Source organism: Acomys minous, assembly GCF_964271855.1.
Source record: "Acomys minous genome assembly, chromosome: 9".
Classification (NCBI taxonomy): domain Eukaryota; kingdom Metazoa; phylum Chordata; class Mammalia; order Rodentia; family Muridae; genus Acomys; species Acomys minous.
This window is the reverse complement of record NC_140490.1, coordinates 30,756,382-30,782,681: the sequence shown is the minus strand read 5'-3', so window position 1 is coordinate 30,782,681 and position 26,300 is coordinate 30,756,382. Positions and strand designations below refer to the sequence as shown.

General features: G+C 43.0%; 1 protein-coding gene across 10 annotated transcripts in view; it reads right to left on the bottom strand.

Annotated features, from left to right (window-relative positions):
• The window catches only part of CADPS (calcium dependent secretion activator), a 438,873-nt gene that overhangs the window by 24,627 nt on the left and 387,946 nt on the right, over positions 1–26,300 (bottom strand). For all 10 annotated transcript variants that reach the window (XM_084795416.1, XM_084795414.1, XM_084795422.1 and 7 more), the window contains 2 exons: positions 20,714–20,746; positions 14,214–14,321 (listed from right to left, as the gene is read on the bottom strand). In XM_084795416.1, the coding sequence (XP_084651542.1) occupies positions 14,214–14,321; positions 20,714–20,746 (141 nt within the window). The remainder of the gene's footprint in view (positions 1–14,213; positions 14,322–20,713; positions 20,747–26,300) is intronic.

Sequence of the window (26,300 nt, the reverse complement as noted above, 5' to 3'; positions counted from 1 at the left end):
AATTCTGGACCTTGGATTTCCTGTTTTAAGATGAAAACAATGGTACACTGTATCTCTTCCCAATATTTGCTACAGAGGGAAAAAAAACGGCTAAGAAGTTGTCTTGTAGAATACAAGGCATGGTGGGTCTACATACCGATTAGAAACACACACGTCCTTCAGCATCTTTTATCCTAAAAATCTGGATCTTTAGCTCCAGAACTCTTGATATTTGGGCAGATAATCTGTGTTTTGGAGGGTGTAGTAGGGAGTCAGGGAGGCTGTGCACTGTAGGACTTTCACCATCTGCCCATTAGAGGGCAGTAGCACCCCTACCCCAGGCTAGCTAAGGCATGCTGGGGAACAAAGTGGCCAGTGGTTGAGGAGCCAGCTAGCTGTTCTTGGCCAGATTCAGCCATTCTCAAAACTGATCCTGACCACTGTCTGCCATAGACCACAGACAGGATGTTCAGAAGGGAGCTGACTCCAAGCAGGGCTAAAATGGGAACTGTGTAAGGCAGCCTAATGCCCAGTCCTGGATAAGAAGCACAAAGACAAAACAAGGCTTTCAAACTAAAAAGCCAGGCCCTGGAGTTAATGGAACAGCCAATTCTCCCAAAGCAGATGTCCATAACCGTGGCCAGAGTCCTCATGCCTCAGTCAGGTTTGCTTGTGCCTGTTCTGAAAGAATTTCTCAAAAACAAAAAAACCAAAAACAACCCACCTCACCCCAAAACAAAACAAAAACAAAAACAAAACAGCTCCAGGAGATAGCTCAGTCACCAAACTGCCTGCGTACAAGCACATGAGGGCCTAAGTGTGAGGAATAATGTGCAAGTTTGGTCTTAGACCTCAATGTGCGTATGAATACACATGTACACACACTTGTACACATGAACACTTGCACACACACACACACACTTTCTCTAAAGCCAAGTCTATGGTGCTAATAAGGATACAGCATTGGGCTGTGTGTGTGTGCACATGCGGAGGAGCACACTTTTGTCATTCCCACAGTTGAGAGGTTAGGATGGCCTAAACGGTGATACTTTGTCTCACAGCACAGAAAATAAGCAGCAGAACTGGAACGTTATAGAGTCGGGGAGTCAAAGACACCCCCAGCAAAACTATGCTTCCTTTTTGCTGTTTTGGCAGTCTTCTCCCTATTCGCTGACCCTGGACCTAGGCATGTGTAAATGCACAGGTCCAGCTCAAGCTCTGGGCCATCTGTGGCCCCAGCCCCTTTCATCCAAATGGACTTTTTTGTTGGAGATGGAACCCAGAGCTTCTCCATGTATTGTAGGCCAGCGCTCTACTTGGCCACCTCAGTCATGTGCTTGGGGTCCTGCAGCACAGCTGGGCTCTTTTGCTACTTGCTGTCATGGATGTGATCATTTTGTTGTTGGTTTTTCAGATCCCATCCAACACAGACTTTATCACTGCCTAATGCCTCTGTAGTATCAGATAAGGTAATGGGCTGGTTTTAGGCTATAAAGCCACCTAGGTCAACAACTACAGATGACTCACAGCGCTATTTCTATGTGGTAGGCCCCATGGTTGGTCTATGCTTAACAGGTACTGTCATGTTTAGTTCTCTGGATCCAAAGAGTGGAAGTCCATTTATTCCAATCACATTTTTCCCGAAGAGGAAATGAGTCTGAGGAAGGAGCCGAACTGAACTCGGGTGTTCTCAGTGCCTTCGTGATAAAAGGGGACTGACTCCTGCCAGATGTGACAACAGGGCAGCAAACCTGGGACACAGGGTATCTGAGTTGCTCTGTATGCACTAGAGCCCCCACGGAACTGCACACGGGCGAGTGCTGAGTTCAAGCTGCGAGAAAGTTAGGTGCTAATGATTCTTTGGTGTTTATTTTTTAATCTCTAAAACGATGGCTTATGATGAAGCTTGTCAAAAGGACTTTTGGGACAAGTTTGAGAGATGTCTGCCAGGTAAAGTGTTCTATAGAGGCAGGGTCTCTAGAGTCCTTCGCAGAAGAAATGGCCAGAGCTAAGGCTAATGCTTTATGTAAACTCGAAACTCCAACATCCTACATTATTAAGACAAAGGATTTGTGTGGGTGGCGGCATCATTCAGAGCAGGGGTTTATTTATTTATTTATTTATTTATTCTCAGTCTCTGCACTGTGGTAATTTTACATTGTGGGGTGAGGCTGTGCTGTGAGCAGCACAGATGTTTAGCGGCATCTGACCTCTGACCTCTGGCCACAACAAACTGTTATATTCCCAAACTCTAAGATGAAACAGTAGAAAATGTGTCCAGCTATGGCCAACTGTGCTCTGCAGAACTAACTCACACCAGAGGGAAGTGCTGACTTAGTCTTCTCAAAGAAGAAGCCTTAAGAGCTGGGATTTCTCCATTCCCAGATGAGTTCTTGGGTCAAAGATATATTTTCTGAACAATAACAACAACAACAAAACAACAACAATGGGGGGGGGTTGGTATTTCCTTAAAAGGTGATTTAGTGAATTTCATTAGAAAACAGTTCATGAGTTTAGCATTGCTGACCTACCTTCCTTCCTTCCTTTTTTTTTCCCCTCCCTTCCTTTCTTTCTTTTATTGTATGCATGTGTGTACATGCACACATGCCCATGTACTGTTGGGGTCAGAGGACAGCTCATAGGAATGGGTGTTTTCCTTCCACAATGTAGGATGTGGAGGCTGAAATTAAGTCATCAGGTTTGGCAGCAGTGACTTTTATCAGCTGAGCCATCTGACAGGCTTCTGATTTTGATGACTTTACGTGTTTTCTTAATGAGGTTTTGGGGGGCTGAGGTATATTTAGTTGGTAGGGTGTTTGTCAGGAGATAGAGATAGTGTTCAAGGTTATTATCAGTTACACAGGAGCCCAAAGCCAGTCTGAGCTACATGAGACCCTATTTAAGTATTTTTTTTTTTTTGCCTGTATGAAGTTAATGAGAGGGGTCTCTCTTCCATGGTTGGCACATAGATCTGGTAATTAATAATAACCCCATCTTGGATAAGACCTACAATTCTGTTGTCATGGCTGGCTTTAGTCCAAGGATAGTCACAGTGAACATTCTGCCAAAGGCAGACAAGGCAATTCAAGATGGCGGGTGACACTGCCCTTTAAGTGGATCGACCTGGGAATCCTCCTGCTGTGGGTGAACCGGCAGATTCCACTAACTGGACTTTCAGTCAATTTGGCAGGAGTTTAGCGGAACAGTTGGCCAAGAAGTGTTCTCTTCTGAACTGGGAATTTGGTGTGAACGAAGGATGTGAGTTGAGACTTTCTTTTGGGGTTTAAACATAGGAAAATATCCAAAATGCTACCTGGTAGAAACAGCCATTTTTGTTTTGTTTTGTTTTTGTTTTTGTTTTTGTTGTTTTTTTGTTTTGTTTTGTTTTGAGACAGGATTTCCCTGTGTAGTTCTAGCTGTAGATCAGGCTGACCTCAAACTCACAGGGATCCACCTACCTCTGCCTTTCAAGTACTGGGATTGAAGCCATATGCCTTTAATAATCAGCCGTTTTCATTTTCTTTCCCTCTTTCTTTCTTTCTTTCTTTTTATTTCTCCTTTCCTAGTCAAGGTCCATATATAATTTCAAAATGGAAAGAGAAGCCATTGAGTAAAACCATTTTTCCTTCCTAACACTGCCTCAATCCCTTCCTCTGGCAACTAAGAAGGCCATTCTAGAGGAAGCTGGTGAGAGAGGGCACAGAGCTGAGCGATCTCACAAGTTCTTCCTATCCTCACTCCAAATCCCTCACATGTAATGTGTCTCATAGCCACAGCATAGCACAGACTGTTGCGGTAGCTTCTGGGTTGACAATGGACTTCTTGGGTAAGTAGTCTAACAAGAAATCAACTCCTCCTTGTTCTCATCACCAGATCACACTGATCAGTTCATATGAATAGTGGGATTGCAGAGGGATGTGTGATGTCAGCCTTCCTCTGAGAGCTCACTCTGTAGTGACTTCTTTCCTTTCAGATCAGTGGCTCACCAACAGGGGTGATTTTGCCCACAGAAGACATGTGGTCCTACATGGACACATCTGTTGTCACAATTTGGGGGATGGTGGTTGCTGCTGGCATCTCAAGGAGAAGTCAGGAATGTGAATCCATCCTTTAGAACATAGACTAGCTCCCACAACCAAGAATTACATAGCTCAAAATGCCAATATGGCCAAGTATAAGAAACCTTGTTCTAAATAATGTCTTAGAAACTGAAGGTTGTAACTTGTTCAAGTGAAATTTCCTTATCAGTATTTTTGACAGGTGGGACAGAGCACATTATGTGTAAGAGTAGTAAACGTTGGTTTACAAGTTGTGTGCATGTGTGTATACACGCTCATGCATGTGTCAGTGTGTGCCCCACACTGCCTACGATGGACTGCAAAGTTACATGAGCTTCTTTTCTAAAGAACCTTTTCTATTGTGTTTATGGCATTCATGCATGCTAGGTCAGTACTCTCCCACTGATGTAAAGTGATGTAGTGAGGAAAAGTGAGTTTGGAATCATTGGATTTGCTCAGTAGTGTTTGCACTTTGGTTTGCATTTGGAAAGCCAGAGGATCCATGCGGAGTGACTCTGGGTCTAAGGCTAAGACCATGCAGCTTCTACAATGTCCCAGTGATGTTGATGCTAGGGGACCACTGACTCTGCTCTGAGTGCCAGGAACCTAAAGATGATGCTTTATATTCTACCATTAAGAACAAAACTAAAGAGCTACTTTGGTGGCTCATGTCTCTGATCTATAATCACAGAACTTAGAAGGCATAGGCAGAAGAATTTCTGAGACTTAGAGGCCAACCCGGTCTATGCAAGTTCCAGGCCAGCCAGGGCAACAGAGAGAGATCCTGCTTCACAGAACTCCCAAACAACCCCCTCCCAGCACCCCTTCCTTCCAAACAAAACAGAATAACAAAACACAATGCAACAAGCTTTGAGTGATGACTCTGACTTGGAGCCTGATAGTAAAACATTGAAAGAAAACCCTCACCTTTATGGAGCCTCAGAGAGAAAAATAGCTCACTGGTTTAATCAACAAGAAATAGTAACTTAGTGTATCTTGTCCATTTCAACAGAATACGATGATATTAAATCCACAGAATGTGTGTTAGCTACTTCATGGGTTTGTGGGTGCACGTGTGTGTGTGTGTGTGTGTGTGTGTGTACAAGCACATGTACAGTTGAGCATAAGCAGCATGCTTATGAGGGTAACTTCCAGCTCCCATGCCACAAGTTTGCCATAAGAAAATTAGAGCAACCTTTTCTAAGACACAAAAATATTGTGCAGGTCATGTTAACACGGATACTATGACCCTAATGCAACAGAGCAGTCAGCCTGGCTTCTTAGGATGATTAACGGAACATTCTCCTCTGGAAAAGAAAACAAATTAACTGTCCTCACCAAATGTTTCCTGGATAGAGAAAGCTGTTCTCTCAGAGACAATCAGTTAAACTCTTTGTAGCATGCGGGCTCTGGATAAAATTAAACAGTGGTTTTATAGAAGATTTATTTGCCCTAGAGTAAATAAGATTTTGTTTTTCAATGAATGGCCCTGGAAGAAAGTAGCTGGGTCTAGAAGGCCAATTTCAAGATATGCTACTGAAATGTAAACCTGTCAGGATGCTAGTAAGGAAAGACCCCAGCATTCACTCAACTTCTTTGGAGGGAGATCTCTCCTTTTATATAATTAATCTGAATCTACTAATGTTCCCCTGGCTTTTCTATGTGCAAGCCTGCTGGACTCTCAAGCCACCCAGGATGCAGCGAAGAATGCTCATGATTATGTGGGATACAGATGTGTCTTCAGGGCCGAGGTGTAGTCAGTGTGAGCCAGTGGCTGCACACACACACACAAGGCCCTGGGTTCCATCCCCAGCACAGAAAACAAACAAACTAACTAACAACCGCAGCAACAACAAAACCTTTCTATACCCAAGACTCCAATTTCAAAGGAATTAATAACCATTATCTCTTGTTATTGTGTATTGTGGAGGTCACAAAATAAGAGGGGACTTATATTTGCATAAGCGATCAATTGCAACAGGGAACTAGAGGCATCAATAGCATCCTCCTACCTTTTCCTTTCACCTCTCATCCTACTAGAGCTTACTTCTACCATCTTAAAAGAAGAGAACTACCTTCCATTAGAGGTTTATTTCATGGCCTGAAGACCTGGTTCAGACTACACATATTGCAAGAGGCACAGTAAACACACCCAAATCTGTGCAAAGCAGATGCACATAGTGAGAAGCAAAGAAAGCTTGAAGCCACTGAGTCTTTGAGTGGCTGAGGGGGCAGACATTTTGAAGATGAAACTGGACTTACAAAAATAACTTAAATATGTATGGTTAGTATGTATTTTTTAGTTATGATAACTTATCTCCCTTAAAGATAGATAGATACACATATGTACACATTCTGGTTTTTTTTATACAGTATTTTTGCATGTATATTCACACATCTACCTGTTGTGTCTTCCTGTAACAGATGACGTTAATTACTGATTAATAGAGGCATGTGCACCTCTTTTCTCATTTCCCCACCCTCTGCCTAATATTGTATTCTTCCTGGAAAATCCATCTCTTCTATGTTCCCAATGCTTGGCTCAGGTGATGTTTTAAACACCAGAATTTATTTTGAGGCTCAAAGCCAGGTAAGACAAGTAAAAGGATCAACCGTGTCTCCTTCCTTGGCTGGGCTAGGGATCTATTTTCCAGTTTGGACATTTATAATCACATAAGAGTATAAAGGATGGTCTAGCAAATGGGTGCATATGATCTCTGGCCTTGTAATTGAGGATGAAAGAGATAAAGTCACAATTTAATTTAAATGTGATCTGAAAAGTATGGAAAAGTGTGGAAAAGTGCAACAGCAGACTGATAGGGAGGCTTCATTTCAGGCTGATAAACACCAGATTAAATCTGAGACTTACCTAAGAAACCTACTTTAGTCAAGTAGCCACAATGACGTAAGAAGTACTGGGCCGTAGGACATGGAGAAGGCTCAGTTGGTAAAGCACTTGCTACTATGCAAGTGAGTTCAACTGCAGAGGCCACATAAAAAGCTGCAAGGGCTGTAACTGATTTGGGTCTGTATTTCCAGTGGTGGGGGGCAGAAGGGGGAGAGCGTCTGAGGCTCACTGGCTAGCTTGTTAGCTGAGCTGGAGCGCTGCAGGTTTAGCAGTGACCACGCCTTAAAGAAAGAGAGGTGAGCCATTGCTGAAGACATTGGCTACCAACCTCTGGTCTCCTACCGTGTATGCGTACACACATGTTGGGCCCCTCCCCACAGAAGTAACAGGCAATGTCCATAGATTCATTCATCCAGCCCAGGTGTAGGTATGTGCTCCATAAAACATAGCCCTGTGTTCACTACCTGGTTGACTTGTAAGCTGGCCTTTGTAGCTCTCTTGTAATTTGGCTACCCCACTCCCTTTCTTTTAAAACTAGCTTCAGAGATTCTCCTTACATGCAGAGAACAGCTTTAGGGAAAAAAAAAAAACCCTGGTTTCTGCTAAGTTACTAATTATGTTTAAAAGAACTACTTGGTTGAATTCAGCCTGATTTTTTTTTCCCCCTCAACAAATCAGTTCTATGTTTAGATGGTAATAAACTCCTCCAGTCTGCATAGCACTTGGCACGGTGGTCCCTCTACCAAGTCAGGAGCATGGAAAGAGGGCCAGTGCTGGTTGAAAAGAAATGTATGTGACATCACAGCCTTGCCCGCACATGTCGCTTGGCATTGGATGCTGGTTCGCGCAAAGTTCTTACAAAGAATATTAGGTGGACAACGGGGCGGGGGCAGGGGGGAGTTCTGAATACAGACAGCATATTAGGTGAACACATACTGGCACGGAACTCAGAGATTGTCAACTTAAACACAGCACGTTTTGCTTACTTCTTTTGGGAAAATGCACATAATGAATCTAATTAGGAAAAAAAAAATTAGAAGAATGAGTATCCAGTTGGCTATCCCTGGGTTTTGGGAACGTAGCATCTCAGTGTTCTTAGTTTTGCTTGGCTGTGTTTTCTAAATGTTTACAGTGTATACATACTGTATTCTAACAATTAGGTATTCATTACTCCTCTTTCTCAGTTCTCTGCTAAAACAACCTTGCTGAAGTCTGGAGGGACAGTTCTGGGTTGTTAATTCGGCACAGTATTGTTGATACGATTAATGGCAGCTCGTTTCTGATTCACCTGAGTGCACCAGGGAGTGTGAGAGATAGTGTCAGTAGACAGAATGCGAAAATTTGCTCAGGGGTAGGGCAGTTGCCCAGCATGTACAAGACTCTTGTTCAAAGGCTGGCAAGGACAAGAAGTTAAATTTTAAACGGTTACAACTCTAAGAAGCCAATTTGTTTCCCAGGGAAGAGGAGGCAAGGCTGGCAAATGGGACAACAGGACTTAGCTTACAGAGGCAATCCCATTCTGGCATGCTTCTAAGCATCATTCTTGCTCATCACTCTTCTGCCTGCTTCCGAAATATGTTTTTTAGCAAAAGTAAGAAAGAACCAGGCTACTATACAACAAGGAACATAAGCCAACTTGAGGTAAATATCTTAAGCAACAGAGAGCTATTCACACTCCTCAAAACAGGTACGGAGTTCAGTTTAGCAAGACAAACCGGGCAGAAGGAGGGCTGCCGTTTCAGTGTTGAAGATGAAAATAATGACGGTGGTAGCTAACACTTACCGAATGCTTCCTTCGTTCCCGATGCTGCGCGTGGACATGGCATCGCCCCCTCCTAACAGTGCCCCGAGGAAGGTCCTGCTTATTATGACCCCCGTTACCTAGATGAAGAAGCCAAGGCTCCGAGAGATAACATACCTGTCTAAAATCGTGCAGATCAGACCTGAAGGGGCAGGGGCAGGGCCCTATCGTCATCACATTGGGACTCCTATGCAGGGCATCCACGGTGGCTATTGCTAACAGCAGAGAGAACTCATCCTCTCGGTGTCCAGAATGCTACACACCTTGATTTTCTCTATCCAGACCTCAAGAACTGCGGCCTATTGAATTGGTGAGCCCTACCTGCCTCTGCCCTCTGCCTGCTTTCCAAGCGGTTTCCCTCACCTGGAAGTTGGTGGCATGCATTATGGATTTAGTAGCATAAAGTTCTTGTAGCCTGTCTTCAGTCCTTACTTCCTGCAGCGGCACGGTTCCTAGTTTGATTGATATATATTCACACATAGCGGCCCTTATAATTTAATAAGGCTATTAAAACAAGGTTATCAGTAGATTCATATATAGACCCAGCAAGCATATTTTAATAGGCAGAGGGTTCACGTTTCAAATTACCGCTTTAGAGGGAAATATTCACACCCAATTATTGTGCTGCCACATAAAGTGAACAAATACTCGATTTGAAAATGGAACAGCAAATCGAAATCTGTGCAAGGCAGAGAATGCCAGGCAGCGCATCCCCCTGAATCTGTCCGCGCCGCCTGATTAAGCTCTTACAAGGCTGTGTGATAAGGGGCCTTTTCCTGATCTGATAACTGCCTGGGAGAAGCCAAAGGCAGAGTCTATCTGTGAGTGCTTAATCCCCCAGAAGGCAGATTAAGCGTATAATTGACCTAGATAATCCATGTATCATCTCTAGTCAAACGTTCCCGGGCCTGGTCCACAGTGACGTGGGCCGCAGAAGAAAGCTGGGGCGGATGTAGCATTACTGCCAGTGTGGACTCCGGCCAAGTTTGAGATGGCTTTTTAATCACTCATCCCTGAGCCCGTGAGGTTTAAGCAGATGAATTCACCCTAAGCACATCTCTTTTAATCCTGATTTTCTTCTCAGCCTGTGTCTTCAAGAAGTACAGGGAGGAAAGAAAATAAATTAATTTTTGTTTAGACCTTGAAATCTTAGGTGCTTTCCTTGATGATCTGATGTCTAATTTCTGAAAGCATGTTTTTTTTCCTTTTCTTCTTCTTCTTCCTTCCTCCCTGCCCCCCCCCCCCCCGGTTTTGTTTTGTTTTGAGGGAGATGTTGAATTAATCATCAGAGAAGGAGGAAAAGCCATCTGCATGATTTACGGACACTCCAACTGGAGATCGCTCTCTTCAAGCTATTCCTCCGGCCTGAGCACCCTTCCTTAGCTGCTACTTTCAGAGAATGGAGCTTATTGGAATACACGATTTTTATTTTCTTTATAAAGCATCGATATTTGACAAGGAGGCAAAGCTTCCTCCTCTTGAGTGATACAATTTTCCTTTAAAAATTCAGGTCCATTGATATGCTTTAAACCCACGGTTACACATATACCGTAGTCACTTGATTTAAATGGCTAAATATTTTGTTTCCAAATATTAAAATATTACTATTTTCAGCAAGTGAAAATAATGTAATTGTGCTTTATTTTTCCTGAAAAAATAAACAGTGCAGATAAAAAAAAAATGTTCATTTGCACATCTAAAACATCACAAGGACTGGCTTCGGGAGGAATGCTTTTTCATGAGAATATTATTTTGGATTGATGAAGTCCACCTTAAAGATATATTATTAAACAAATACTGTCAGAGAAAAAAATATATAAACCAGCTATGTCACTAAATGGAGAAACTTTCACTGCAAAAAAAATAATAAATGTCTGGGTAGACAATATTATATCTAAATGCATTACTCCACAAAACATATAGAATGCTTGATTTAAAAAAAAACAGTGGAGATGAATTCGGAAAGTCTGTTCTTAACTTACATAATAAAATAGATACAAAACACAGAGCATCAAATACAGAGCCCCAAATGCTGCTCTGATAATCTCCCACAAGCACCCACTTCCAGCCAAAAGTACAATGATGAGGGAGGCAAAAAAAAAAAAAAAAAAAAAAAAAACAAGCTCAGAAATCACCAGACAGGCAGGGACCTTGTTAAGACAGAGAATAAGCCAACAAATGATGAGCTAGGACCCGAAATATTCTCATAGACAAACATATATTAAAAGCCATCCAGCCTTCCAGTAAGAGCTTACACAATAACAGAGAAGGGGGAAAAGAAAAGCAAGACCAACCAGCAAGAACTCAAGGGATTTACCAGGTAAATAAAGCTAAGACTTGAAACACAGTTAAAACACAACAAGGACTCTCGGAACATACTTCTGAAACAACAGATGCCAGCATGGAATCGGCAACCAGAGAGAGAGGCACGGCAGTCAGAACCAACAACCCCCAAACAGCAAACAATCGCAGATATATATTTTTTTTCTTCATTCAAAATGTTAATTTGCTATTATTCATTTCTGCCATTTATCAAAATGCAACAATTTGGAAGAGAAATCTCTCAGATCAACAAGTATTTCTCAGTAGATTTCTGCCAATTGTTTAGGAAGCTGTCCCAGGACCCCTATCATCAGAGAGTGGGGTCTGAAGAATTAGTTCATTATAATAAGAACTGTGCAATGGCAGCTTTCAGGAGACCCCTTCTGCATCGAAATCCCCATTACCATTCGTCTTACTGGACACAAGAGTTTTACAGGGCATATATGCAAAGGAATAAACACCATGCTTGAGGAAACAGAAGCCGAAAATAATCAAACATGTTGGTAATCTGATGATTTGCTGCTAGATTATAGAAAAACAGTAAGCGCTGAATTAAACCACTGAAGCTGCATAGTAATGAAGATTTTGAGAAGCTCTGGGTTTTTAAATGACAAATGTTTTAAATCCATGACAGATTCAATAACTTTTTCTTTTTTCTTTTTTTTTGTACCACAGTTAGGTTGCCTAGCACCAATAGATTCCATAAATTAGGGGACCAGGTTATTCAGAGAATAAGGGAGTAAGTGGCCAAAAAAATTATGTCTAAATACGTTTTTTAAAAAAATGATTCTTCCCCCCGCCCATGAGGTTGGGGTGAAGCGCATAGCATGGCTATCATGATTAGAACGGTAAAATCACACGCTCTGGAGAGGAAAGATTGCACTGGAAAATAAAAACTGGGGAATGTGAACCTAGGCTGCCCAAGTGTGTGGCTGGCTGCTCAGAGATTTATTGGGGCTATCGATGCTGGCTCAGTGGACTACTACAGGAGGCTGGACGTTGTTGTGAATTTTTAAAAGAACCCCTCCCCACATACACCCTGAAACAGATCTTGCTTCTGAGAAGTATATTCTTAGGAATATTTCTGTTAATTATCGATTCACATTAAAGCCCAGAGGGATGGAATGTGATTGTGTTCTTTTAGTTAGGCAAGTCCGTTTTCCCCCCATCTGTGCCAGACAAGGCTCCTTTTTAACTTCTAAATGAAGATTTGGTTGCAATTCCCTTACAAAGAGTCACTCAAAAGACCATTTGCCTCCCAGCCTTCAACAAGAATACCTTCAAGCAAAATTTTCTCCATGCATTTGTAATTTTTCAAAAAGTGAGAAAGGTGAATTATTTGTCAGCTAAGAGACAAGGCTAAATCATAGATTTAGCATCAGATTTCTGTAGTAGGTATTTTAAAGTTTTAGGGATCATAGGTTATTTGCACACACATTCATAGAGGAACACACACACACACACACACACACACACACACACACACACACACAGCAAAACTGAAAACCAGAAGATGCTGATCAAAGGAAAAACAAACAAAACAAAACAAAACAAAAATAACAAAAGCAAAACCCAGGCAACCTAGGCAACCTAGGCATTGAAAAGAGCAATCCACAAGGTTCTTGAAAATTTGTAGTTTGGAATTGAATTCAGTGCAGATGGACAGAACCACACCTCTGCCCATAGACCTGAGGGTGCTGCTGGTCTTTTTTCAATGCCTATTGGATGGGCAACAGTGCCCCCAGACAAACTGGGCTCAGTACTTTCATAAAGGCATGCATGCAGAGAGAGGGAGGCCCCACTGGTGAGCTTTATGCATGTATGAGGCATTCTCGGTGGATGTGGGTCATGCTAGAAGATGTACACAGGAAGATTATTTGATTCTAATTCATGCCACTTGATATAATGTGATAAAACATTTGACATGAGAGATAAGTTCCATTTTAATCTGAGGGAGGACAAGTGGGAATTAAAAAGTAAGAAGCGTTTGTCAAAGGACGGTGCTGCAGGGAGAGGGGTGTGGAGCGCAGGACAGAGGTGAGTGGAGAAAGAAGAGAAGAAAAGAAAGACAGAAAGCAGCCTTTTGAACACACCAGGAAAGCCAGTGAGCTGGAAGACAAAGCACAGAAAGTCAGAAGCTGCAGAATCTGAAAGCGGTGCCAACAATGAGCTCATTTAGCTACGGGACAAAAACATACAAAACGCAGCGTAAATTGGTGAACACAATTACAGGAAAAAGACAGAAACAAGGGTTCCACAGTTGAGCAAAACATTAATGTTTGGGCTGGCGCTAAAAAATACAAAAGCCTGGACAGGAGGGGTGCACATTTCATGGGGGGAGAAGTTGACGACAAGGGCACCAGCTCCCGTACACTCTGGCCAGCTCTACATAAGTAGATTTGGAGGAAACTAGGAGCAATACACCTGGCTACATGAGGTAACCCTATCTGCTTTGGTTTAGACAGGCAGACAGTTTGAGACCAATACAGACTCCTTGTGATTTCAGTGGCAACAAGTCTTCCTGGGAGCCACTCACCCATGGAAGCCTGCATTTCATTTTGTTGTGCGTTGACGTGGCAGCTCACTGCATTTGGTTTTCACTGCATTTACCCACTTCTACTGAAGTAGGTAGATGGACAGGAAACACCATGAATTATAAAAGACACCGACTGAGCAACTCACATATAAGGCCTTTGGCAACATCCAGGATGGAGGGTGTCTAGTTTTTACAGACGTTCTAACATGTTGGAAGACATAACATATGACATTTACTGCACATCTGCATGCCACAGCTGGCATCAAGGAGGCAATACCCCCAGGATAGTGGTTGCTGGCCTCAGCATCCCCAGTGGGAATATATTCTTTACGAAAGGCCAGATTGCAAGTAGGAGAAAGGGGAGGGAAGAAGGTCTTTGCCAGTTCAAGGAGTCTGCCTCGCCAGCTCCGCGCAGAACATGCCTGCTTGCCGGGAGGCTGTGTGCCGTCCACATATCACACAGACCGGGAACCAGACACAGCCACACCAGGAGTGGGAGCAGAACAGACAGGACAGATAAGAGCCTAAGGCAGAGGGAGAGGAAGAGATTCTCTTTGAATCAGGACCAATCCAATTTCTCAAAATGTGACTTATCCTCCTGTCTCTTATTTTGTCACATTTTGGAGGGTCTCCTCCTTGGGTTGCAAGGAGGAGAAGGCATTTACTTACATCAAATAACCTTTCTATATACATCTCCTCATTGACCTTATCACGAAGGACATCCTGAGAGTGGCGGACGAAAGTCACGTAGGCATCGGCCACATCCATCCCGGGTTTCTGCAAATAAACAAGAACATAATGAAAATGGAATCTTCAGACCTTGAGGGTTCCTGGTCAGCCCACTTACCTTTCCTCTTCCCATGGCCCCTGCATCTTTCCTTCTATTTTCATGATCACCTCTGTTCTGTTCTGGACCAGAAGAAATTGATAGTAGACCCTCATGCTTTCCAGAAGACTGGAATGGAATTTTAGAGGCTCTCTCTCTCTCTCTCTCTCTCTCTCTCTCTCTCTCTCTCACTTGTCTGATAGACATAATTCTGGATCATCCAATTGCATGCTCTGGCCTTACTTTATTTTTTGTTTTTTATTTTTTTATTGGTTTTTTCAAGACAGAGTTTCTCTGTATAGCCTTGGCTGTCCTGGACTCACTTTGTAGGCTAGCCTGGCCTCGAACTCACAGCAATCCACCTGCCTCTGCCTCCCTAGTGCTGGGATTAAAGGGGTGCGCCACCACACCTGGCTTGGCCTTCCTTTAAATATAAACTACTATTACAAATTCTAAGTGTTCTCTGTCTTCTGCTATCCTTTTTTCTCTGTGAAACAACATAGGAAAAGTACTTCAGAAATCCTATCTTAGTGACTATTCACTTCAATTCAAGACCCACAGAAGCAGAGTTTAGCCTGAGAGCATCTGGGGGATGTTTGTAGGTACTGTACTCAGACCAGACACAGAGCCGTTTATCCTTGCTTTCCAGTGCTGCCTGGAACTTTAGGGATAGAAAAATGGATGAAGAATGAATGAGTGAATGATAAATGAATGAATGAAAAGAAAGACAGGAAAAGGGGGCTTGATTTTTAAATTAATTAGATTTTCTGAGAGGTGGGCAGGTGGTTCGTCCAGTAGTTAGGAAATGATTTATTGTGAAAAAAAAAACATACAAATAAAACCAAACCAGAATGTACACTGCTTGAAATGTCAGAAATCAAAGTTATCTCCAAAGAAACCTATTAAAACACTGTAATATGGGTCATTAGGAGAGCTGCCATAAACCCCTTAAATTTCTACAGTGGAGATGTATGCTTGCTAATAACTAAAAAAATTAGTTTTCATTACTATGATTTACCTTAGATCACAAAGTATCATTTCTCTACAAGACGTGACTGTCAGGCACTGCAAATTGAAGTTAGTTAACACTTCTGTGTAATTTCCAGGGTGAAAATGAGGAAGGTTTGGAAACAGTAGGACTGTATTTTTTTCCCCTGTTACAAAGCTTACAATTATCAAGCAAAGGGCCAATGCTTGGCCCCTGGGATGCTAGTAACATTTCTTAACACATGCTGAAACAATGACAAGGTATTAATTTGAAAAACAATGAGGGACACCCCAAAGCCACAGTATCAAGTGTTACACTTCTAAGCAATTTTCAGCAAATGGATGGAGCAGTTTCCAGGATGGTCCTATAATTGTACCAGTTTTATGATACAAAACAATAGCAGTTCTCCAATGAGATGGGAGCAATGGCCATCAGTTCTTTTCCCTTGGCAGCTGCACATCAAAAGACATTCCTAGTAGGGATGGGCTCTTTACCTGGGGAACCTGAGAAACTTGTTGTAGTTGTTTCATTTTTTTCCCTGTGATACTTGAGATAGAGCCTTTTCTTGGGTACATCTTAGTGCCAAGGCCAAGTACAAGCGGCCTATTAGTAACTTACCGTGTTGGGAGCAGTGCTTTGCAATACTGAGAACTTCAGCATGCCTTCTCTTTCAGTAAAGCTCATTCCCTTAAAAGGGCACACTTCTGAGAGGCAAAACTCCTGCTTAGAAAACCAATTTGGTTTGATTCTCATTGATTTATGGGTTTATCTATCGGCATGTCATTTACCAAGAGTTGACACTGTGCCATGTATTAGCGTTGAGAATTTATCTGCCTTTTCCTTTTAGGACATAAGCGTCATAAAGAGCAGAACTTTGATTAATTTTTAATTATCTTCTTAGCACACAGGAATGATGCCTGGCACCTATTAACTGGATGGACAGATCTATGAATGAGTGACCAACTCCCTTAGTAACCACCTTTTTAGACTCTTCATTTTACTGTATGGATTATTACTCCACCCCAAGGTGAAAGCTATGCAAACCATTTGAACATATATGGGCCCTAGTTATGGAGCCACAAAGTGGGACTAAAATCTCCCCACCTGACCTTCAAGGATTATGACTGGCAGCTACAACAATGTATATAAAAATGTCTTGAAAGTCACACATTCCAATATAACTTTGACCTACTATGATCCCTTCCCTTTGATATTAAAATTTACTACTAGGATCTAATTTAGATTCAGAAAGGAAAAGGAGACTTGATGGAGATAGTAAACAGATATGAACGAAATCTCTGCACAATCAGTTCTCTTTCTCCTGCTTGCAACAGCTCTTCCTTGATGTGAGTACCACTCTGATTCAAAAAGGCTGGACTTCCATCCCTTCACGGTCTTGGAATGGAGAAGAGGGAAGAAGGAAATTGTCTGAGAATGGCGTGCTGAGGAGAGAGTGCTGTTCTGCGAGGACATCAGACACGCTCACCAACTGTTGGGATTACTGGGGGAAAATGGGAACTGTTCTTATATCCCAGGGGCCTTGCAAGGAGCAAACCACTATGCAGCTACCATGGACAGGTAGTCCTGGTGGGGCACTTGAGTCCCTAAGAAGAGGTTCAGTTACAATCAGGACATCACTTAAAATGGCAGGGGTATAAAAGGCAGAAGGGATGAGGAATACACTTTAAGTAGATTTCCCACCAAAACATCTAAACTCCATATTGCTCACAGGTAAGAAAACTGGCTTGTAAGCATTAATTACAAGCTGAAAGACATACCTGGCTGTACAACTTATATCACTAGATAAGTTAAGCACTGTATCAGCACTGTGCCCCCATAGTAGGATCAGCCTTTAACTGGTGGCTTTTAGATATGGCTAGGACAGACTGACAGAATGGGACATTTTGATCTCTGCTTGTCCCTATCAGATATTTCTAGACAGGGAAGGCAAACTCTAATCTTTGGCATTGTAAGCAAGCCTTTAGTATGAGTGCCAATTGTATAAGGAAGGGTCAAACTCTAGATTTAAGAGAAATGTCCTGAGTTATGAGGAATAGTGCCACTTTGGTCTTCACATGGGTCTAAACTCAATGTGTCAGAAATCTCACAATACAATACAAAGAGCTAAGAGTGTAACCTAAGAGAGTTGCATTTGTGTTTACAAGCCTGGCTGCAAGTGACAAAGGGCCCATGAAGCTTTATAGAAATGATGCTGCGGCCAACAGAATCTGTTGTAATTTATCTGCCAAGCAACCTGGGAAATAACGCTTATGAAAACAGCAAACAAACAGTAAACAAAATAACACAAAAATGTCTGGGTGTTTCAGGTCAAGAATTACTGATTTTAGCCCACTGGTTTTTGCACTTTTATAGAAGAATGGGAAACACATTTTAGAAAGATTTCAATGGCTCTGCCCTAGAGCTGCTAAATTAGAGCCTCCTGTTGTACATCGTGGTATGAGCACCAGTGACTGAAATGGGTAAGTGTGGTATGTTAGTGAACTGGTTCTTTAGTGAACAAAAACCAAACCTACTCACCTGCCCACCCTGTGAACCTACCCACCAACTTCTTTATTTGTGCTGCTTAGCCAGTTTCCAAGGTGCACATGTCACTGGAAGGCTGCTGGTGTGTACATTGTCTCTCGGGAACTGGAGCAGAGGGCTCCACCCTCATCCGACATTCCCGACTCTTCTCTGCTGACTTCCTGCCCAAGTGACCTTGTGCATACTATTTAACTTTCTAAATGCTTCAGTTTCCTCTTCTGCTGAACAGGATGAAATGAATGCTGGCCTCTTACAGGACTGTCTTCAAAAGCAAATGGCCGTTTTCTATATGTAAATACTAACATACACGTACGTGTATTGCGTAGAATGATCTTCTATCCGATTGTTTATTTTTGTAATACTTAGTATACTGTTGCTAGCCAAAAAAAGTATAAATTTAATCAATTTACTTTCACAGTGTAGCATTGTTCTAAGCCATTAACAATTAGTACAATTGTGGGGTTGGTCTACTAATCATGCTGTTTTCTAATACTAGAATAATTGCCCAACTATTCAAGCATGTGTCTTTGCATTGACTAAACCCATCTTATAGTGTGGTGGGGTGTTGATTAGAATAGTTTGAAGTGTGGGCTGTACTGCTGACAGCTGGCTGGGCCCTCCTAGAGCTAGCAAGCCTCCATTTCAGTTTTCCCATCTTTAAAAATGGAGAAGTTACAAAGATTAAATATCAAAGGGCTTACAACATGGTGAGCACGTAGTGAGTCTCAACCCTTGGCTGCAATGGTTGTTATAATCATCAATGGTAGACAAACCATACTAAGGCTGTGCTGTGCCATTTTCCTTTGCCCCTCTAGAAAAGAAACTCTGCTATGTCTTTCACATCCTCATCTTACCAATAGAGCACAATCAATTGACAAGTGTCTTTATGATTATTGATCATAGGAAACTCTCACTAGTACTGAGTCCATTTTTTTTACCCCATCTTCAAAATAAAGCTAGACCTGGCCTGTGGAATTTTTGGGTTGAGGCATAAGAAATGGGCAACATTAAGCCTTTTCTGACTTTTCCAAAATGTTACTCTCCTGTGGTTTGATGTTAATACTGATGGTAAACCAAAATTCTTAATTTACTGAGCCTCACTTGAATAGCATGGCCCTGACCTACTGTAATTCTCTGACTGCCCTTCTGTTTTGAGGTATACAGCAAACAGCAGCAGCAGACTTCAGCTCTCTGTGCAGGAAGGTAGGCATTTCTGTTCCTGACACTTCTGAAACCCAGTGGAGGGCGGGGCTAAGGCAGCTCTGGGCATCTCACACTATAAAATGCCCTTCACTGCATGAATGTCTAATGAGGGCAGGTAGGGTTGCGTGAGTTCCACACAGGTGGTCCTATTTAATGCATGCAGCATGCCTAAGTGTGAGGCATCTTCCTTTTAAAGAGAGGACAGCAGGGTCAGAGACTCCATATAAAGGGGGAGTTTATACTTTGGGGCTTAAAAGAGTAAAACGTCCTTCTTGTTGTGGTTTGTGAGCCTTTTTTCTTTTTCCATTCCCCTGCCTACAGGAAGGAGTTGGGGTCCCTTGATGAGAAGTAGTGTATAAATTCAAGCATAATTATTGATTGTACATTCTTTCATTAAACAAACAAAATGCATGCTAATGCTACCTTCACTCCAATTTTCCATTTTGTCTTCCTTTGAGAAATAAGCCAATAAACCATTACACACTTAGCTTCCTGGGGAAATGAATTTAAATGTTAATATAAATCCTTTTAGAAAAAAACAAATTTTCACAAATAAGTATTTGAACAAGGAGGGTACTTAACCACGTTCAGAATGAGAACCGCTCAGTACCAGCCCCTCAGTGACTGTTGAGATAAGCTCCTAAATTTAATATTTTATAATAGACTCACACCTCTTTTGTTAGAAATGGAGAAACAGCATCATTTTCTTTCCCCCTTTATTGGAATATATTTAAAAATCTCTCCAATTTTATTTTGCTAATAGGCAGGGCAAAGTCCGTCTATAAATGTCTTCTGATTTATCTCAGGTAATCCCACACTTTAGCATTCATGTGTAGTACTTAACCTCAATTTAAATGTAAATTTTGGGCAACTTCAAGTGCCTTCTCTGTGAACTTTGAGGGCTCTCTTCATTAATGAGTCCAGTACTAATTATGACCAGTTTTGTAAGTTTTCCTTAAAACAATTGCAGAATTGACCTCCAAATGAACAAATTCAGAATGTATTTGTTTAAAGCAAAAAATACTGGAGCCCTTGTTGAAATTTATAACTCAGGGCTGTAAGGTAAGCATGCTGGATGATCAGAAAGACTCAGAGTGACGAGGAACCAGAGGAACAAAAGCTAGAGGGAGCTGGGTTAACCCACACACCCGTCCTTCCTTTCCAACACAGAAAGCTATACCCTCTTTTCAGTGGGAAAACACAGTCCTAATCTTGCTCTGTGCTGGTCTGTATTAGAAATACAGAGCTCAGGGGCAAGGAGTGAAGACAGCACCCACCATGAAATCAAAACACAGAAACAGATAGAATCAAACAAAACACAAGGCTCAGATAGTCATGGGTGGAAGTGAAGCACAAGCTTTTAATCCCAGCACCAGGTGCAGATGCAGGTGGGTCTCAGCACATTCCATGTCAGCCTGGTCTACACAGGTAGTTCTAGGCTGGCTCCAGATACATAGAGAGGTCCTGTCTCAAAAAATCCAAACAAATAAGCCCCACAACAAAACCCCATGAAAATAGGAAAAACAAAACAAAACAAAACAAAACTGAAAAACCAAAAAACAAACAGACAATCCAAACACAAACAGTGATGGCTGTTCAGATACTCACAGGCACATCCACATACTTGGAAGCTGCCTTCACCTAAGGAGGAAAGAGAACAGGCTGTAAGGTGAGTGTTTGTGTTTCCTGTTCACAGTTGAGTCCAGATGACATGCCAGGCCATGCTGCTGGCCAGGAGAAACAAAGCAGCACTAAAATGCTAAATGCTCTAGTGTCGTTTAAGCCACGATCTTGCTGTTTGGGGAGAGTGAGTAAGCAGGTTTACAACTTCACGTCCTATAGCCGACACAAGAGTGTGACATTTTCCTCCATGCCTTTAAAATAGAGAGAGGTGAAGGTCTAAACCTGGACTTAGTAGGATAGTCCTCTCAAGTCAAGAGTGTCAGCATTCTAGGAATGTTGGCTTTTTATTAGTTGCCTGCAGCTTGTCCTGAAATTTTCCATGCTTGGTGTCTGATAGTTCAGATTTTGAAGTCGAAGGGATGTGGCGAGCCCCTCTCAGCTTAAAAGGCATGCGTGGTTTTCCTCAAGTTTTTCAAGCAGAAGTTTGATGGCTGTCCTAAGGCTGCTGCTATGTGCCTCTTGGTTTTAGGCAGTAAAAAACACATACAAAATGTGAAAGGGATGGCTATGAAATTCATAATTAGGCGACAGGGAGTAGTGCTGAAACAAGGCGTGTGCACTCAGACCTGGGTGCCGACTGTGTGAAATACTGGTGACTTCACCTCTCTGAGCCTGGCTCAGTTGCTGGCATGGCACAAAACCCCCACAAAGTCCGAGCATGTCATAAGCATAGAACCGACTTGCTTGTCATAAGTTAAGCTTCTGACAAGCAAATCTGGCTGAGCTCCAGGTACTTAGAAAATCTATGCTCAAGTGGGTTTGAGGAATTATCCCAGGGAGTGTGTCTAGGGTAGAGAGAGTTCCTCCTTGAGAATCAAAGTTGCTTTCACCATGGGGAAAGCCTCCTGAGTCCCTTAGTCTGGTCTCTAGAGTCCTGGAGCAGGATGACAAAACTCTCTCCTTGTATGGCTGCTAGTCTGATCACGTGAGGAAACATGAGAGCATGCGTGGTAAGTAAGGGTTAAGATGGGGGATGCACACATCCATTAGTTACTAAACGACAATGCACTTTCTTTTCTCTCATAAGGTCATAGCATCTCAGTGATGCCAGTTTCCTCTTGCTATAGATTCCCTGAGAGTACACCCTTTTTTGCCTTTCAGGGACACCGATCACAAATACAATTTGGTCAGTGTCCGACCTTTGCAAAACGCCATGAGAGCCAAGACTAACTCAGCCTTTTGTCTCCATCAGACTACTACCTGGATTGGATAGGGGACTCTGAGGGAAGGAACGGGGGTGGGGGGTGGGGAGAGGAAAGTTGTGGCCAGTGCTGCTGGCTTCAGGGAGGCTGAGGAAGAAGCACTCAGCAGACCCGACTGAAACACTGCTGTGGTCAACATAGCAAATAGAGCTGAAGTTCTAGGTGAAGACTGTTGGGAGAAGAGACCCTCTGTTGGTTCACAAAGGGACTTCCCCAAAGCAATTGCCTTCTATAAATGTATCCATTCAAACCCTGTTCCGAAATATAGACAATCAAGCAAAAAGGTGCTCCCTCGCCCACAGCACCAGGTTCCCCCCCCCCACATACAGTAATAGCTACAAATTACTAGATGATTTTTTTTTCACTTCACAAAATATGTCAATGGGCTCGAGTTTAAGGAATTTATGTGTCCATGTTGTCAGCTACGAGGCAGGGAGGCCAGGTGTGCATGCACTGCTCTGCGCCCCAGCTACCCCTCTGGAACTGCCCATCTTCTCAAAGCTCGGGGGAAATGAAAGACAAGATGAAGGGAGCCGAAGCATCAGTGGTCAGAGTCGGTGCTGGCAAAAGAGCTGTTGTCAGTGAGAAACCACCTCCTTTGCTCTGTCAAGTTGACGCTTGGCAGTTGGTAGGAGTTTTGCTACAGCTGAAATGATCAACCTTTAAACACGCCCACTCTCTCCGTGTACCACTAACAACACAGTTCCAATCCAGAGAGTGACACCAGTCAAATTCTGTTCCTTACAAATTCTAGTCCTTTGGGAAGACGAGGCAGGCTTGTGGCATGAATGAAAACTTCATGTACCCTTATACTTGCAACAGCCTCCAGTCCCAGCTTGTGTGTGTGTGTGTATGTGTGTGTGTGTGTGTGTGTGTGTGTGTGTGTGTGTGTGTGTGTGTGTAGGCCGGAGATTAACACTAGGTGCCCTTGCTGATCATTCTTCACTTAATTGCTTTTTGAGACAGGATGTTTCACTGAACCTGGAGCTCAATGACACGGTTAGAACGGCTTTTGAGTAAGCCCCAAGAATCCTTCTCTGCGCCTTGCCAGTACTGCCTGCGCCAGACCATAGCAGGATGCTGCTGAACCTGGCTTTCACATAGGTACTAAGGAGTGAGCTTAGGCCATCAGGCTTTGGGAGGCATCTCCTCAGCTCTCGGCTTAGTCTTTATCTGGCTGTCCACCAGGCCTTACTAATCTTTCCCTATCACCATTATAACAGGAAAAAAAATAGCTTGGGGGGTGGCGGCGGCAGGAATTGTATTCCTATTGATAACCGGAAAGAGATAAATTATTGTCTTGAGTTCTCCATTAAACTTGAGGGAAGATGTTGAAGATAAAGATGAGAGGGGCCTGGAGGTATTGTTAGAAGGAAAGTGAGACTGGCCAGAAGACACCTTGCTTGGGAAATGAAGGGCAAGACTTAGAACCTGGAACCTTCTTGCTTATTGAAAGAGCATCCATGTGGGATTGAGCCTCATTATGGCAGTTCCAAAACACTGACTAAAGGGTGAAGAAAATGTCCAGAGAGCACAGTCCCAGCAGAGACTGGCTATCTCTGAGGGTCATGTTCTCCCTTTCTCATGTCGCAGACCTGTTTCTTTACCAGGCTGAGGGGCACCTCCCAGGCTGCCTTCTCACATGCTGGCCTCTTTGTGAGGTAGGAAATGGTGAACAGCCCCCTTTCCCTCTTCTTTCCCCTGCTTTGTCTTCTCTTTTTTTTTTTTTTCCTGCCTGGAGGTGGAGGAGCAGCAGCCTTGCTCCTATAGACCTGGCCCTGGGACCCCCCTTCCCTGGCCAATCAGGAGCATGGTCTTTAAGCACCACAGTTCTTTTCAGTTTCATGCCTTTAGGCCAGCTGCACTCTGGGTAGAAGAATGACCAGATGCCCCCAGCCTCTAGGACTTTGTATTCATCTGTACAAACCCCACATGTGCAGGCTTCAGAGCGACTCTGCTGGGAAAGCTTTCGCCTGCAAGCATGAAGGCTTGAGTTTGAGCCCCAAAACCCTGTTCAAAAAGGAGGTGGAGACTGAGTGATCTTTGGGGCTGTATGGTTAGCAAGCCTAGCCAATCAATAAGTTCCAGGCCAACCAATGAGAGACTCGGTTTCAAAATAAAGTAGATAGTACCCAAGTAATAACATCTGAGGTTGTTCTTTGGCCCTTTCACTCCCATATAACCCCCTGATGAACAGACACACACACACACACACACACACACACACACACACACCATGATTTTCCAAAAATGAAGCAGGCACTGCCTCTGAATTAAATAAATGACAGCTCTCCAAGTCTATCCAAATCTATTGTCCATTATGTATTATCTATATTCTTTAATGGGTAAAAAAGATTTTTTCCCAAAGCAAACTTCTGTGTTTAAAGGAGTTTTTCATCAGTGGACATCTAAAGTGTGTGTGTATGTGTGTGTGTGTGTGTGTGTGTGTGTGTGTGTGTGTGTGCACGCATGTGTGTGTGGGTGTGGGTGTATACTGTGTGAATATGAGTGTGTCTAAGAGTGACTGTATGTGTGTAATATCTTTAATATTTTTTTTAAACTTTAAAAAAGAAGCCTGCCTATTGTCCAGGAGTATAGGTTCAGGATTCACTGGGCCAGAAGTCTGGCTTTTAGCCCATTTTCTATGTTGGTGCCTTTGAGCCTTCTCTGTAAGGGGGGCAGTTACTCCAAGGGATGCTGGGAGTGAATGAGACCATCCAGCCAAGTACATCCAATCACTCTAATAGTACTACAAGCAGCTATTGTAACTGGACCTGCCAGGAACAGTGGCTCCCTGGAGAGAGCTGGTGCTCCTCTTTCTGCTGGGAGGAGCTTCGCACCTCTATCCTAGGGCAATTTCTCGCTATAAAAAAAGGAAGCTGGGATCTCCCTCAGAGAGCCACTGTCAGGTGTCTGAGCTGATTCTCCGGCAGGAGGACCCTCGGGCAGACTCCTGTTCCTCCTCCACAAATTTTCAAGTACTCTGGGTTATATGCACCTTGTGAACTGCATTTTCTTCTCTGGGACACCTCCTGACTAGCCCTTTGCATGGGGGTATCACTGTCCCCTTCTCTGGCAGTATTCCTTAGCTCTCTGACTCTGGTTCCCAGGTGGAGCCTGTCCTGGGAAATGAGAACAGAAAAGGCGATCTAAATCAAGAGAGGTTGTGGAAACAGCCCTGGGGCTCACGCAGCTACATGCCCGCAAGTAAGGATGCTCTAGACCAAAGGCTGCAGAGGCTCACAGTTTCTGGACACCTATCATGACATTCAAACAGAATCCAACCTCTCCAAACACTCAAAAATTCAGGTCCTTCTAAGATCTAGCAATAATAAGTGAAAACCTAAATTTGAGTGTTTACTGCTAATGAGTTTGAATTATTGTGTGCTGTATTTAGTCCCTATGTGAACCTTCTGAACAGGGACCCTATTAAACATTCCCACCATACAGTTGAAAAAAACTAAGGCTTAAGAGACTAACCAATAGGACTTGAAATCACAGGAGCTACATTCTGGACCTGTCATTTAGCTGTGTTTTCCTCAAATCTGCCCAACTATTTTGGTGGTGGTGGTTGGGGGTGGGTGGGTGGAGGGAGGGAGAGAGAGAGAGAGAGAGAGAGAGAGAGAGAGAGAGAGAGAGAGAGAGAGAGAGAGAGAGAGAGAGAGAGAGAGCGAGCGCACACGGGCAAGTGTCTGTGTTTGTGTCTATGTGTAGATACAGATTAAAATGTTTCTTCAGGAGAACACATAGGGGTTTAAATAATCATAGTGCTGACTTGGGCAGGGCAGAAGGTCCAAAAGTGTTTCTTTGGCTTCCATGTCCCAGCTAATTGCCTCAGTGCTCCACCTGACTTAGTGTGTGTAGGAGGCCTTAATGGTCCCTCTATTGAGCCCTTCCATTATTTTTCAGGTGCCCAAGGTAATCTTTCCATTGAACACTCACCAATGCTGATGACTCAGGGATTTTCTTCAGCCCATTCCTAATAAGGGGACCTGAGTTAATCATTGTGTAGCTTTGACAGGGAGCCCGGCAGGAGCTTAAACCACTTCTCCTGCTTCATTAGGGGAAAAAGCAACCCAGGTGCAGACCATGAGGACCTCAGGGTTTGATACTATTAAATCAATGCACAGACCAAAAAAAAAAAGGTGGATTAGTTTTTTGGTTTTTGTTTTTTTAACAGAAGTCTGGTAGGCAAGACTCAAAGATGGAAGACAAAAGAAATCTGAAGGCAGACGACTGCATTAGTTACTGCCTAGGCTTTCCTTTCTCTCTGCGGTTTCCGAAAACAAATCAAGGCAGTGATTTATTCT